The sequence below is a fragment of the Mirounga leonina genome, unplaced genomic scaffold (genome assembly GCF_011800145.1).
Source record: "Mirounga leonina isolate KUSES-001 unplaced genomic scaffold, KU_Mleo_1.0 Mir_127, whole genome shotgun sequence".
NCBI classification, from domain to species: domain Eukaryota; kingdom Metazoa; phylum Chordata; class Mammalia; order Carnivora; family Phocidae; genus Mirounga; species Mirounga leonina.
Genome location: NW_023270316.1, coordinates 30,099,238 through 30,114,963, shown reverse-complemented (window position 1 = coordinate 30,114,963; position 15,726 = coordinate 30,099,238). Strand labels below are relative to the sequence as shown.

The following is a 15,726-nucleotide window of genomic DNA, read 5'->3' as shown; positions in this document are numbered from 1 at the left end:
AAAGATTGCTACAACTGGATCTGGAGAACAATCTGTTTCTTAATACAAGGAACAAAAAAGTCTGGAAAAAATTATGGTGAAATGTAAAGACAAAAATGGACTGTAGGTCCCTGAAACTAGTTTCATTATTCCTAATATTTTTGTATTCTTGCAACATTGCCAAACTGATTGTTATCTTTCAAAGTTCAGGTAAAGTTCTCCAACTGCTCATTCACTTCTAACTTCTACTCTGCTTAGAGTAAAGAGAGGCACACCCATACCACTCAGAAGCCTCCTTCCTTTCTCCCACTTTTCTATTTTCATGAATGTGATTTAGAAGAGATCTAGCTGCCTTTACCTACTAAAAGTCACAAATGAGAAATATGCTGCTTAAGGTTAGGTCTAGCAGAAAACCCAGGGTTCCAGATTCCTAGCACAATGTGTTTTCCACTCCACCATTTTCCCTCAAAATACATACTGCATTTACAAATGAAAGAATAGATCATATCTCATTTTCCCATCCTCCACAATATTTGGCTGACTGCTGAGTAGCACAGAATAGGTGTGAATGGCTGATACAAGAAAATCCCTTTCCTGGAACATACATTGATATCTCAGAGACACTGTGGGAATGGTATTCTGTAAATGCTCTAACCCTAGGCTACTCAGAATAGTCTTGAAAAACTGCATCCAGTTCTGGTAACCAGATTTGCAAAAGAAATTACACAAATTGAAGCATGTTCATAGGAAACTGAAAGAATGATTAGGGAGGTAAGGGGACCAAAAAGTAAATCCTTAAATAAAAATGGAAATGAATGAGAATGTTTATCTTCAAATTCTTTAAGTCAGTGGATGAGTCATCCAAAACTCCAGCTTTTCAGTTCCCTCAATTCTTCAACCTTAACAAACTTAACTTCAACTCACACCAAAAGTCATAGACCTGTGACATTCTGCAGAATTGTTCTTTCTCGGAATCACAACAAAAGGGCCTACTCACAGTCTTCTGCCTCAGTGACTCCTACTGTATCTATTCTTAGATTACTAGTCCTTTTCTTCCCAATTCCCTCTCTCTGGATCTTCATCTATCATCCTGTCCAAACCAAGTAAGTTCCACTGTCCTTTCTTTAAGCACCATCTGCTGAACTCCCTTTTCACACTACTCGTCTGTGGAGCTATCTGGCAAAACTTCAACGCTGAATCAATCCAAATGATTACCTTACCCATGTTCGTACGACACACACTGCAATGTTAATAATACAGGATCTCCAATTTCATCTGATTCTTCAAGGATGGGTGATAACTCTTTTCTCATCAGTTCTCTTTCATTCTCCGTAATGAATATTTCTTTTTCCCCCTTTGTTTTAAAATCTTGACCCTGACATTCATCACTCCTAATCCAACTTAAAACGTGTAATTACTGGGGCACCTGGGTAGCTCAGTCATTAAGCGTCTGCCTTCAGCTCAGGTCATGATCCCAGGGTCCTGGGATCAAGCCCCACACTGGGCTCCCTGCTCAGTGGGAAGCCTGCTTCTCCCTCTCCCACTCCCCCTGCTTGTGTTCCCTCTCTTGCTGTGTCTTTCTCTCTGTCAAATAAATAAATAAAATCTTAAAACAAAACAAAACAAAACAAAACCCCGTATAATTACTATCATAATAAATAATTCTTTTGGCTGCACAACTTACAAATTAACAAGCATCTGTATTAATTACTTTCTTTTCCCTCTCCTGTAGGGTGAAAGAGGTGATACTCCTACTTAAGGCCCATCCCTCCCTTATAAAGAGTCTGGAGCTCTAGACTCTATTTTCATCTCTCAGACTATCTTCCTGGTTTCCTTACTCTGGACTGTCTCCTCATCAGTATTAAAACATCTAAGTCCTTCTCTATTCATCCCAAACTTTAAAGCCTTCAGTCAATTCCATTTCTGCTGTTTCTTCTTAGAACCAAATATCCTGAAAGACTTAATCTACTCATTTTGTCTTTATTTTCACTTCTGCTCCATCTATAAATTCTTCCAACCTACGATGCCTTTAAAACTGCTACTGCCAAGATCACTGATGAACTCATTGTTGCTAGATCCTTCTGCAGCATAACTTTGTTAACCCCTCCCAAACTGCTCTTTCCTTTCAAGACATGCTGTAAGGAAGTCGGCAGGAAAATCAAATATGGAGTCAGACTTCCTGCCACTTGTGTGGCCTTGAACAAGTTACTTAACCTCTCTCTGTGCTTTAGTTTCCACGTACATAAAATGGGAATAAAAACAGTAATTTATAGGGCTGTTGTGAGGATTACGTGAGTTACCGTACGTTAAGTGGGGGAAAAGTGGCAAAAAGTAAATGCTGGTCCTAGCTTAATGTCTTACCTCTTTGGCTAATATTCTTATCAATGTTTCTTTTTTTCTTTCCTTTCTTTCTTTTCTCTTACCTTTTTATTTTGTAAATCAATGTTTCTCAAAATGTAGGTTTTGAATTTGAATCATCACTCTGTATATTTGCAAATTCTTGAACCTCTCTCCAGACCTACTGAATCTCAATCTTCGGATTATTGGAAAATCTCCTTTTTAAATAAATGCTCCAGATGATTTTGATGTAGACAAAAGTTTGAGAATCACCAATATTGGTGTTTCTCAGGATCCTGCCCTGGAACTTCTCCCTTCACTCAAAATGTAAGATAGATATCATCTGCTTCCATGATATCATGAGTAATCCAGTGCTAATTATTCTCAAATTCTTTTCTTGAGGTAAGATCTGTGATCACTTCAGGTTTGTACAACAAACTTCCTTTTATATATCTTCGCATGGATATTTCAGAGATACCTAAAATTCATCACACCCAAAAATATTATCTTCCTCAACCAAAACCTGCTCTTCCTCCAATATCAATCTTACTACTTAAGGTCAAACTGTGAATTGCACCTTTTAATTCTTACCTCTTTCTCTTTACCCTCTTCAGCCACCAAGTCCTACTGATACTAAATATCTTCTGAATCTGTTCTCATTAGTTCAAGGGATTAGCACATCTCACCACATTAAGTCAACAGTCTCCTAAAGGGACTTAAACCTAACCATGCCTCTTGATCATCTGTCCAATTATTCTCCATATTCCGCTATGATCTTTATAAAACACAAATCAGTAACTGTGCCGTTCCTCTAACTGAAAGCCTTCAGTGGCTCACCACTGCTCTCTGTTACTGGCACATTCCTAACTCCTGCTTTAACTAATGCACAACCTGCTAATTTAGTCCAGTGTTGCCTCTGAAGAGAACTAAAAATGCTGCACAAAATATTTTAAAAAATCTATCTAAAAGCACTGGAGAGCAAAAAAAACCCCAAAGAAGTAGAAAACTGAAAGACATGAGGCTGGCATGTGAGAGAACCCCAAAATCGAAGGGGGCCTAGGTAAACCGAATTCCTGAAGGGCTATGTCCTAGGTGGGAGAAATGGTAATTGAAAATAGACAAATACTTTTGCAGGAAATGAAAATGAGTTTTCAACCATCTCAATCTCTGATCGGATTAACTTGATCTATTGCTAGAATCCCCCCCTAGGCATCCGCCAAAAAAACAAATGAAAATCCTCTTTGGAGGAAAAGAAATCATCCTAAAAAAAATATTCCAAATTTGTATCTATCAATAGCTCTCTAGACCTGTCATTTTGTGTGTGCGTTTGGATCACTGAAATGTCTGTTAAGTGAATAAATGATGGAAAGTAAAACTTTTCTGATGAGTGAAATAGATTACCTTCATCATGGTAATGGCAATATACCGAGCCTCCTTCACTATCATCGGTTCGTAGGAAACATCCAGCTTTGGTGATGCCAGCCCGCCAAAGGTCATATCGGTATTAGACGGCGCAGCTGCTACTGCAGGGCTGCCAGGGATCCTTTGAGGTTTTTTCACTTGCTCTTGTTGCAAAGATGTTTTTTTCTGAGAAACAGGAACGGCTTTCACTTCCACCTAACCATATTATAAAAACCAAATACTATTACTATATAATTGTCCATGACACATTCAAAGAAACAATTAACAAGTATGGACCCACAACTCCATAAATTTTATGTGACCACTTGGTCCGTCTTGGGCAGTCCTTTCAAAGGTGTGCGGGATGACTTCAAGATAGTTCCACAATGTGAATCTGGAATGCACCATGTAAAAGAGGCCTTGATTTTTGGAACAATCAATCATAGATATCAAAACATAAAATAAAAATAAACGCCACTATTCATAAAGTACAGGACAGTAGAAGGAACCTACACCAAATTCTTGAATTCTTGCGGGGAATAACATTAAATTACTTTATTAGGTAATTCAAGTATACTTTCCCACAATCTCCACATATTTTAAAGCACTAATCTCAATTTTAGCTGTACTATTCTGCAGAAGAAAATGTACTCCATTGATAAGACTTAAAAAATAACACATAATAAAAGAAATTTGGACTGACATAATGCCCTGGGAATATTACAAATCCATCTTATATTTGAAACACAGAAGTTTAAAGGTATGAAGTAAAATTCTTCAGCTTATATGCATTGCCATCATTAAAAGCTTTAAACTTTAAATGTAATAAAAAGAAAAAAAGGGGGAAAAGATAAAAAGTAAACTTTCAAATTTAAAGACACTTCATTTTTTAAATTACAGCCATTATTTTTATACATATATTTTGATTTAATCTTTCTTTAAACAACTACATTTACTCTAAGTAAATTAGCATCAAAAGTACATTTGCCTATGTACTATGAACCTTGAAGTAAATCACTAAACAATTTAAGAATCTAAGAATACCGAGATACTGTAGAATGATAGTTATTCCGCTTTCTTTTTATAAACTACTCTAGGAGTGAATAGGATTTCGTGGCTCAATCAATTCTAAGCTTCAAACAACCAAATCACTTTGTAACAACACATCTTTGAGGGGGTGGGGGCAGCTGGGGAATTGCCTATAGCCAATTTTAATTCAATACACATTTTTTAGAAATATAATGAAAGTTTTAAATGAGATATTTACATTAATTATACCATAATGGATTCATTTTATGCATTACAATATGCTCTAAAATGTCATTATTAATTAATGTCTCAGGAAAGATGTATCCAAATAACTATAGTCATTAATGTAACGCATGACTATTTCCATTCCTCATTCTTTTACCATCCAAATTCATGTGTTTCTAATTTTTTTATTAAGTTTTTAATTCTAATTCCAGTATAGCTAATATATAATGTTTCAGGGATACAATATAGTGATTCAACAATTCTATACCTTACTCAGTGCTTATCACACTAAAGACCTACTTCAGTTATCATCCCCAAACCCCCCTCCCCTCTAGTAACCATCAGTTTGTTCTCTACAGTTAAGAGTCTTTTCTTGGTTTCTCTCTCTCTTTTTTTCCCTTGTTTTTTTACATTTCACATATAAGTGAAATCATTTAATATTTGTCTTTGTCTGACTTATTTCTCTTACTATTATACTCTCTAGCTCCATCCATGTTGTTGCAAATGGCAAGACTTCATTCTTTTTTGTGGCTGAGTAATATTCCATTGTGTGTGTGTGTGTGTGTGTGTATTATCACCTTTTCTTTATCCATTCATCTATTGATGGACACTTGTGCTGCTTGCTGCTTCCATAATTTCACTATTGTAAATAATACTGCAATAAACACAGAGGTGTATGTCCCTTTGAATGAGTGTTTTTGTATTTTGGGGTAAATAACTAGTAAAGTGTGATTACTGGATCACAGGGTAGTTCTATTTTTAACTTTCTGAGGAGCCTCCACCACATATTTCTAATTTAATATGTATAAATATTGTATTTTAAATGTTGTTTCAACAGTACCAAGTGCAGAATGTATTTGAGTCTTTTTTAAAATTTAAACCCAATTAACATACAGTGTATTATTTGTTTCAGAGGCAGAGTTCAGTGATTCATCAGTCTTATATAATACCCAGTGCTCATTACATCACGTGCCATCCTTAATGTCCATCACCCAGGTGTTTGAGTCTTTTAAAAAATACATACAAAATTTAAAAATGTGTTCTTTCATTGATTTATTCAACCACTATATATTACGGGCCTTCCTTCTATGTGCATATATGGATACTTTCTTATCCTTCCCTTGAATCACCATAGCTCTTAGCAAAATGTAAGACACAAACAATAAAACATATAACTTGGAAAAGTGTGTACTAATTAATATAAATAAATCATTTAAACAATTTTTTGGCTTCCTCTACTTACAAGTATGAAGACAGTACTGCAAATGGACTCTAACCACTTGTTTTTTCTAAAATTTTATTAGTTAAAATAGTCAGTCCTTTGATGACCATTAATTTAATTCTGATATAATTACCTTCATATTGGGAACATGTACCACATCCCCATATTGGTCTTTTGTTTGAACAGTTATGGTGGTAGGCCAACCACAACGAATATCATCCTTGTTCAGGATCAGAGATGTTTTCTGAGGATCAGCATAGGAGTCCGGCTGAAGCCACCTGGCAGTGATGAAAAAGCAAGCAAAAAACTAAATATTCATCAGTATCTTTAATGATTAACATGAAATTAAGCCAAATGAATAAAACCTGTATCAAACAAAATGCTAAAACAATATCTTCATTTCCAATTCAGTGACAATCACAAGCGTCTCCCTTGCAAATTGTTAATGACAAATTCGTTAAAAAATACACCAAAGTACAGGAGACTTCTGATGTTTTTATAAATAAAATAGAAATAATTCTAAAATCAGAAAAATTGACATTTTAACACGGCTGACATAAAATAACCAAGAAAATGAATTTAGGTTATATATATTTGAAGTCCTAAGTACACTCATTTCACTGAGGGAGGTCTGCCTTAATTTGCCAGCCTGAAAACCTGGGAAAGAACAGCTCCTCTGTAAAAGCAGTGACAGAAATGGCATTCTGCTTGCTTGAGAACAGCTAGGTTAAAGATACACTGTCCATCTTCTCTTCACACAATTTTCCAACTATCTTCCCTCATTACCTTCCATGAACATTTGTCAAATTTCTATACTTTGGGATATCCGTTCTTGTATTCGTTGCATGACCTACATTCAAGTTGTCCTGGGAGATGAGTGATAAGTAATTCTGTTACATAAAGATGTCCACAAAGTTAGCAGTGAGGTTGACTTGAAAGATTTTCTTTCTCCAATTACCATTTTGGTTTTTAAAAACCACAGAAGAATCTCTTTTTTTAAAATTAAAACTGGGAAGAAGTTAGACTTCTATATTTACTAGTAAAATCAAACAAGCTAGCATATTTTTTCTTTTCATTAAAAAAAGAAAAGCATATAGCAAAAAAAAATGAGAACTCTACAACCTCAAATGATTTCATTTAAATTCTTAATTTATATTTATATTATTGGTAGATTTCCAGAGAAATCTTATTAAAATAAAATATAGTGATAAATTTAAGTTTAGTCTAGATATTAAATATTACTATCGAATACATATACTTCTCAATTACACCATGTGCTCCACCTATTTTTTAAATAAAAGTTCACCAAGGAAACTTTAATCAACTAACAACTACCATATATTTAAAAAATATTTTAAAATATTTACCATTTTATACTTCAGCAAGTTCAAAACACATACACCAGATTATTTTAGGCTGCATTTTAACATCCTAATGACTTTCCTTTTGTGTCTCTTCAGAAATGAAGACAGGGGTAAGCCCTGAAAGCCAGGAATTGTAGTGCTTAAAGCATATTACCTTGCAAGCCTGCCACCACTTGATCCTGGAACACAAGCAATAAAATCATCCAGAAACGACTGTTCATTGCTTTGGATTTGAAGTGGTAAGTTTCCTTCAAGTGCCTCTAATATAGTTGGTGAATGAGAAAGAGCTAAACCCTTTCCAAGAATACCAGAATGGGTTTTGCACACCTGACGGGTAAAAGAGAACAGTTATGTATTTAAAATGTAAAATTTCAATTACATGAGTTTCTTGAACGTGCACAATTTTAGGGAGGCCTTTTTGGGGAAACTATTTTCTCTCTATGCCCCAGGCCTCCTTTAGCCTAAAATATAGAAAACCTCCCCAGGACAGAAAAAGATGGGATAATACTTCCAGCCTCCTTCCTTCCACTAAATCAAGTGACACATCAGAGACCTGCAAGCTAGTTGTGATAGTGCATCTCTGCCCACTCTAGCCCTCCCTGTGCTGCATCCCCATCTGTCTGGGCCAGGCTTCCCTTCTACAGGCAGCTGTGGAAGTCTTCCGCTTTTTGTGTTCCCATTATTGGTATCTTTCATGGTTGGACTATCTCTGCTCTCTTAGGTGGGTGGGTACCAAGGTCCTACCTTGGGCTAAAAGTGGACAGAAGCCTGACCGTGGCTGCACATAAACTCTATTAGCCTGTCTAAGCCTTAATTAAAATTAAGGAAAAAAGGCAGATAAAACTGAAATTTTAGTTCTCATTGACCTGACAAACAAGCCTTATGTTTTGGAAAGACCTGCTTTAAATGCTGAAACTCTAGAAACTTTTTAATGACTGTATTATAAATTTCAAAACAAAATACTTTTCACAGGAAAGGATTATACTTCCCATACTACCACCTTTATACAACAGTACCTTCTGCATTCTACAAGATATGCCATTTTAAAACCAATGATCTTTAAAATCAAACTGACTTGAGTTCAAATCCTGACTTAGGACAAGCACTGCTGTGTACACTTAAGCTAACAAGTTACACACACTCCTGAATCTGCAAAATGTATAAACCAGTGATCAAATAAATATTTCTCTTCTGTGGTTAGTATAAAATTTAAATTATATAACACATATAAAGTGCACACTACATTGCCTAACAAGTAGCAGGTCTTTTTTTTTTTTTTAAGATTTATTTACTTATTTGAGAGAGAGAGAGAGCGAGAGAGAGAGAGAGAGAGAGAATGGGGGAAGGGGCAGAAGGAGAGAATATCCAAGCAGACTCCCACTGAGCCTGGGGCCTGATGCAGGGCTCAATCTCACAACCCATGAGATCAGGACCGGAGCTGAAACAAAGAGTCAGACGCTTAACTGACAGACGCTTAACCACCCAAGCGCCCCAAGTAGCAGGTCTTTAATATATGTCAGACCACCGTGACAACTACCGTATGTGCCAAAAACGTGGGCAATCTGGGACATCAGGTTTTTTTTAACAGAAGCACAATAAACATCTCTTTATATCTGGCCTAAGTGACATTTTATAAACCACAATAATCCCTGTAATAATGAATAACATATGAGCTCCCTGATAGTTCTCTTTAAGTAGAATATTGTCTGATACATACTGTATTTATTAAATGTTTGTTGAATTTTTATTTTTGTATCTTAAAGCAAAAAATTTAACTTTTTTTAAAAAACAAACACAAAAGCTGGTGATCTTTAAAACCCAGAAGTTTCTTAACATTATTGAGGATACCAGGGCTCTCTACAATTAATTAGAACATAGTGATCAAGATCATGGACTTCGTAACCCAATTGCCAGAGGTCAAATTCTAGCCTGGCTGCATGATTCTGGGCAAGTTACTTAAGTTCTCCATGCCTCAGTTTCCTTACTTATAAATGGAGATAAAAGTCTTTCATTCATGGGGCTGCTGTGAGGACTGAGTTAAAAATCTGCAAAATGTTTGGAATAGTACTTGATAAGGTCAAGATCAAATAAATGTTTGTTTTTATTATTACTGCTGTGATCAATTCATCTCGGGAAATAAGTAAGATTTAAACCACTAGCTGTAGGTATTAGACCTGGATACTATCCTCTATCTCCCAATTAGTTGAATTCTTGGACAAATCACAGGACTTCTTTGAACTGCAGTTACTGTAACTGCAGTTACAATAACTGACCTCAAAAGATAATACTGACCTCAAAATGTAAATGCTAAAATAGGTAATATTAAAGATACAATAAACTATAAAGTGTTCTATAGATATTATTTAAATTACTACTACTAATACCCTTTTTTCTCTTTTTCTAACTGGTAAATAAAACTTCTTTCGAGATCCGATTTAAATGTCAACAGCTCTTCAAAGCCCTCCCCTATGCCCCCGGCATTTGGTAACTCTTCTTTCTCCCACAGGATTTATGTCTCACTCCAGATTTAACAACCACCATGCAGCACAGCAAGAGCTTGCTTGGGTTTCTCCCACCAAGAAATTTATGACTTACGCATCTTTATCTGCCAACGAATAGAATGAAGTACTTAATGAAAGTCCTATATTCAAGAAAAATAAGGTTATCTGAATGAAAATACTGCTTTTAAATTAATGTACAAAGTTTATCCTTATGATGTTTGGGACAATACCTGCAATGCGGCCTCTTCAAGAATTTCAAGATCTTCCTCTAATTCATTACCTGTTGTGTGAATGAAAAGTTTTATCAACATATATCAATATTTAGTGAATGAAGAAAACAAAACAAAACAAAAAAAACATATATCAATATTTAACTTTCTAGTCCTTTGCATTTATTACACCTTTTTCACAATTCTGATATTCCAGATTGAAAAGAACTATTATCATTCTGGATCAGTCTCAGTGCTTTACATTTTAAAATGTAATTTTCAGTGTGAATATAAGCCATAATTCTCAAGGCAATACTCAAAAAGTATCCATTGAGTGATTTGCACAAGATATATACTATATTTAGGCATATAAATATGTACTTTTGAATTTAGCCTATTTATAATCCCTTCCTCCCCCAAATGAGGGAACTGATTATTCAGAATCTGAGCCTTTTTAACTTTGGTTATATTACAGAAGAGCTACACCTTTAGTAAAAAGAGTAACTTACAGGAAAAAATAAGGTAGTGATTGTATCCTCTGTTTTCTCCTTTATTGCTTAATATAAAATATATTTTATTTATTGAATTTCCTTTGATAGTTTAATTTATAAAATATTACTAAGGCAATACATCTTCAAAAGGAAATATTCAAATTATACAGAAGTGTAGAATGAAAAATTCTCCCATCACCTCCCTTCTGAAGATAAACAGTGTCAACAGTTTATGTATTGTTCAAGAAACTGTGTGCAAATAAGTTTATGCATGTGTGTCAACATATATACTCGTGCACACATACACCTATATTCATACATATATATAACATTAATGTTCATAAAAATGGGACCCTCTTCTGCAATGTGCCTTTCTCAGTTAATATAGTTTGGAATCTTTCTTGTTCAGGACACAGAGATCTCCTTTTGTTGTTGGTTTTTAACAGCTGCACACATTTGCACTGTATGGATGTACCTTGAGTTATTCAACCAGTTTCCAACTGATATTTTGGTTGCTTCCAGGTTTTACAATCATAAGCACTGCTATATTAATCTATCTTACAACACATTTTTTGAGCATTTGTTCAAGTATGTACAACAACTGCTATATCAAAAAGTAGAAGGCATATAAAATTTGAACAGGTACTAACAAATTTTCTCCAAAGGTTGTACCCATTTTCTTCATATAAATGGAACACAAGTTGTCTCATTTGCTCATACATGTAACAACATTCAGTAGGAGCAGGGGAACTGACAAGCATGGAAGGAAGCAGGAAAAGCGAAGGGAACAGAGAAGTTAGAAAAGAGAACATAAAGAGAAGGGAAGGAGGAGGATGAAGTGGGGAAGTGGGCGGGGCTACAGATGGACTTGGGGAAATACAATAGTAATGCCTTTTATTCCCAAACACTGTGAAAATAAATGTTAAACCATGTCCAAGCATCATAGAATCAGTAAAGATTTTTAACTTTAGTTTCATCTTTACCATCCTGATCTTAAATCAACTTACATATCATACAAATTTGTGTCATATAAAGAGGTACTATTCCTGCCAGTGCCTCATTTCTCTGCTGTGCTTCACATGAAGACTCTTCTAAAGAGCGATCTAGTTTTCAACCTGCCCCCCCCTTTCTGACTACCTATTCTCTCACTCCAATCTAAAGGCCTTCAGTTCCTCTTATATTTCTTGTTGAGTATATAAGTAACCAACCAGTTTTTCCATCTGATGGTAGATTTAAATTGACTTCTCAATTGCATTCAAAAGTCCCACGAATGTCCCCTCTCCTGGTTTTACTTCTACCTCCTCGGCTGCTGTACCAGAGTGTTTTTCACACCCTCTTACTCCTGTCTGTCCATTTTTGACACTCTGGCAAGTCCCACCTTTGATCCTGGGTGATCTTCTCGTTCTCATTTGCATTCTCTTCCTAGCTCATCTTTCACATGGTCCATGCCTTTAAATATCACCTGTGTTCAAATGACATTTCCACTGACTTGTCCTGAGTGCCAGACAATGAATATTCAACTGCCTACTTGATATGTCCACTAAGATATTTAAGAAATATCTCAAACTTTTGGTTTAATATCATATATCCAGTGCTTAACCCAGTGCCTGGCACCTAGCATGTATGTGCCTAAGGAGGGTTTGTGTACATGTCTGTGTGTGAATAAAAAAGACCAGAGGATACTCCAGTAAAGAAAACCCAAACTACCAGTATATTAAACAGTTACTATTCATGAATGTATCTATCAAATTCATTTTGCTAATTTATTTCAGAATATCCTAGATAAACATATTCTACTATTGAAATTTTTTTAAAAAATCATAAACACCTACTACTTGACCAGACTTACCAATAGGAAGTGCTAGATCCTTTTTCATCAAAGCTGCGGCACAAACTCCACCAAGATTGGCTAATTCTTTTTCCAGCTGAATGACTCCCTGGATAATTATTAAAAAAAGAAAAAGAAAAAAATCAGCTGCTTTAAAAAAAAATGTTTGGGGGCGCCTGGGTGGCTCAGTTGGTTAAGCGACTGCCTTCAGCTCAGGTCATGATCCCAGGGTCCTGGGATCGAGTCCCACATCAGGCTCCCCCTGCTCTGCAGGGAGCCTGCTTCTCCCTCAGCCTCTGCCTGCCACTCCCCTGCTTGTGCTCTCTCTCTCTCTCTCTCTGTCAAATAAATAAATAAAATCTTTAAAAAAAAAATGTTTGGAGGATAAAGTGTTTGGAAGATAAGGTGGATTATCAACATAATGTGATTTGCACCCAAGCATAACTTTTGAGACCAGAAGGAAGAACATGTCAGCTCGTGGTTAAATTAAGAGAGGAAGAGGGTCAATAATATGTCTTCTGCACGTTAATAAGGTCCAGGCCTACAGGCTCATTGTCCAAAGAATTTGTCATTCACTACTTTAAAGTAGCATGAGCATTTTCTTCAACTTTTGTTTCACTGTATGATTTGAAACATTCAGAGGATATATTAAGTTAGTCCCACTGCGAAGTCAGGTTCTATTATTTACTCAGAAAGGTATAGCCACCTGAGTAGATTTGAAGCAGGCGCAATTACACTTTCTTTAAAGGCTACATCATGGTGCACAGACTCCATTCTCTTCATGTATTAAAAGTAGTAAAAAAACCAAAAACCAAAAAACCACCACACAAAATTAAACTATAAGGTATTCTAAATTAGACACCCTAACTTAAAATAAACTTCAGACTTCCTGAATATAGGTAGCAAAATACAACTTTAGTTAACAGCAGCCCTCAGAAACACAATCTTAACAGAAAGAAGGTAATTCATTCTTACCTCATCAGGTCCAGGGCTAAACTCGTATCCAATTGCAAAACATTTAAAACCATAGAAAGAAGCTTTGTCATCTTTCACATAATCTGATGCAGTTTCCAATGAAAAAAGGGCCTCATTTCCTAAGGAAAAAAGCTAACATTGAGTTCAAAATCTGACACAATTTTATTAAAATTTCCTTATCTTTTATCTATCTCAAGATAGGTAGCAATACAAATCAGATACTAAAAAGCCCAGTCTGTTTTTGGGGTTGGGGTTGTTCCTGTACCTACTTGAGTAAGACTGCTAAAAACAACGCTAGCCAACAACAAAACCATCCCAAGTGAATTGTTATCATTTTTCTTTATGACCAACCTCTCCATATCAAATGTTCTACCCTTCTGTTACATGATCATTTTTCAATTACCTGTCAATTACTAGGGCGACCTAGGTTAGTTAGCCTTTTCTGTTTCAGAATGAGCAATCCTCTAACCTGGCCCCTCACAAACAAACAAGGCAGATCAGACTAGAAGACAGAAGCTTCTGAATTCAAATAGGCTGTGAATTTGAGGAATCACAAGAATATTTATGGTTAATTGGTTAAAAACACAACAGACCACATACAGTTTTAATAACTTACAAACAAACTTTCTTTGAAAGGAAAATACCAGTAATAGCAATAACAAAAGTGTTGCCTGTCCCTGTCTCTGACACACACACACACACACCCCCTTCAAACCCGAAGAACTGAAAACAATAGTTTTTTTTAGGTTTATTTATTTATTGATTGATGTAGTGTTCCAAGATTTATTGTTTGCATGTAACACCCAGTGCTCCATTCAATATGTGCCCTCCTTAATACCCATCACCAGGCTAACCCGTCCCCCCACCCCCCTCCCCTCTAGAACCCTCAGTTTGTTTCTCAGAGTCCACAGTCTCTCATGGTTAGTCTTGAAAACAATAGCTTTAACATAACTCACTAGGTTAGGGGGTTGACCAATTCTCTTGAATGGAAAAGAGTCCTGGTAAGTTCTCAAAATCTTTCATTTATTGGGAAAATAAAAGATCAAATCCACTTTTTCTATAGTTTGCTCCCAACTGTGCAGACAGCCACCCCTCAATATTAACTCGCTTTGGTTAAGCTAATCTTTTTTCACAAGATCCTCACAATATTCTCTCTTCTAAAACTTAGTCGTGCTGTACCCCGCCCCCCCACAGAGTCTTTTTCACTACTCAAGTGCAATCGGATGCATAGTAGGTCTTGAAGAAATCCTTCTAAAAGTTGTAAACATTTTTAATGATGTATCCTTACTAAACATAATTATTATAAATGCATAGATTTTACCATATAGAACAGAAGAGAAAAAATAACTTACCTGGCAACACTAAAACCATAGTAGGCCACCCAGAGGACCCTGAAAATTTCTTTAATTCTATCCAGGAATTAAGATTTTCATGAACAGATGTCAATTTTGGTCCATATCCTGAATTCTGAACAGTTCTGACAGGAATCAACAAACGAAGGACATCTTCTGACTGTGCAGTGCCACACTGTGGGTCAAACTCGATTGTCATCCACCGTACACATTCCGGGAATGTCACCTGAGATCAAAAGGCAAGAGGACACTTTGTTAAGAAGAATTTGATTTTTGTTTTTTTTTTCCTATTTTAGAAACAGGACATACCGTAAAAATGATGCTTTCTCTCAACTAAATTTTAAGTAAGAAATTAATAGAGTAGTTTCAGTATGATTAGAAATCAAGGTATTAATGTTCAGTATCAATTGTTCCAACTGCCCACTTGCAATATCTACTGCTTTCTACCTAATACTTGGTTGATACTACATTAATAATGTTTGTAAGTGCACACTGATAACGTTTAAAAAATATTACAAGGTTGTTTAATTTCCATAAACATTAAACTATGTAATTTTCTTGTGGAAGTTTATTTATATAATAAATTTTCCATTTCAGTCAGAATGCATTTAAGGGAAATACGTAGGTAAATGAGAATATAATTTGATGGGTAAAATGTAAAGATATATTGATAGAAAGTGAATAAATCATTAAAACCTAAGGTTTTATTCACTTTTAGGTATCTAATATTCATAGTACGTGCTACAAATGATACTTTTCATTAGCAAAATACTTCAGAACTTCATATATTATGAGAATAAATAAATATTAACA

The 15,726-nt window shown here is 35.5% G+C and overlaps 1 protein-coding gene across 7 annotated transcripts in view; it reads right to left on the bottom strand.

Annotated features, from left to right (window-relative positions):
• The window catches only part of MYCBP2 (MYC binding protein 2), a 271,010-nt gene that overhangs the window by 93,193 nt on the left and 162,091 nt on the right, over positions 1-15,726 (bottom strand). For all 7 annotated transcript variants that reach the window (XM_035003215.1, XM_035003216.1, XM_035003219.1 and 4 more), the window contains 7 exons: positions 14,914-15,139; positions 13,562-13,680; positions 12,608-12,695; positions 10,289-10,338; positions 7,712-7,884; positions 6,327-6,471; positions 3,718-3,933 (listed from right to left, as the gene is read on the bottom strand). In XM_035003215.1, the coding sequence (XP_034859106.1) occupies positions 3,718-3,933; positions 6,327-6,471; positions 7,712-7,884; positions 10,289-10,338; positions 12,608-12,695; positions 13,562-13,680; positions 14,914-15,139 (1,017 nt within the window). The remainder of the gene's footprint in view (positions 1-3,717; positions 3,934-6,326; positions 6,472-7,711; positions 7,885-10,288; positions 10,339-12,607; positions 12,696-13,561; positions 13,681-14,913; positions 15,140-15,726) is intronic.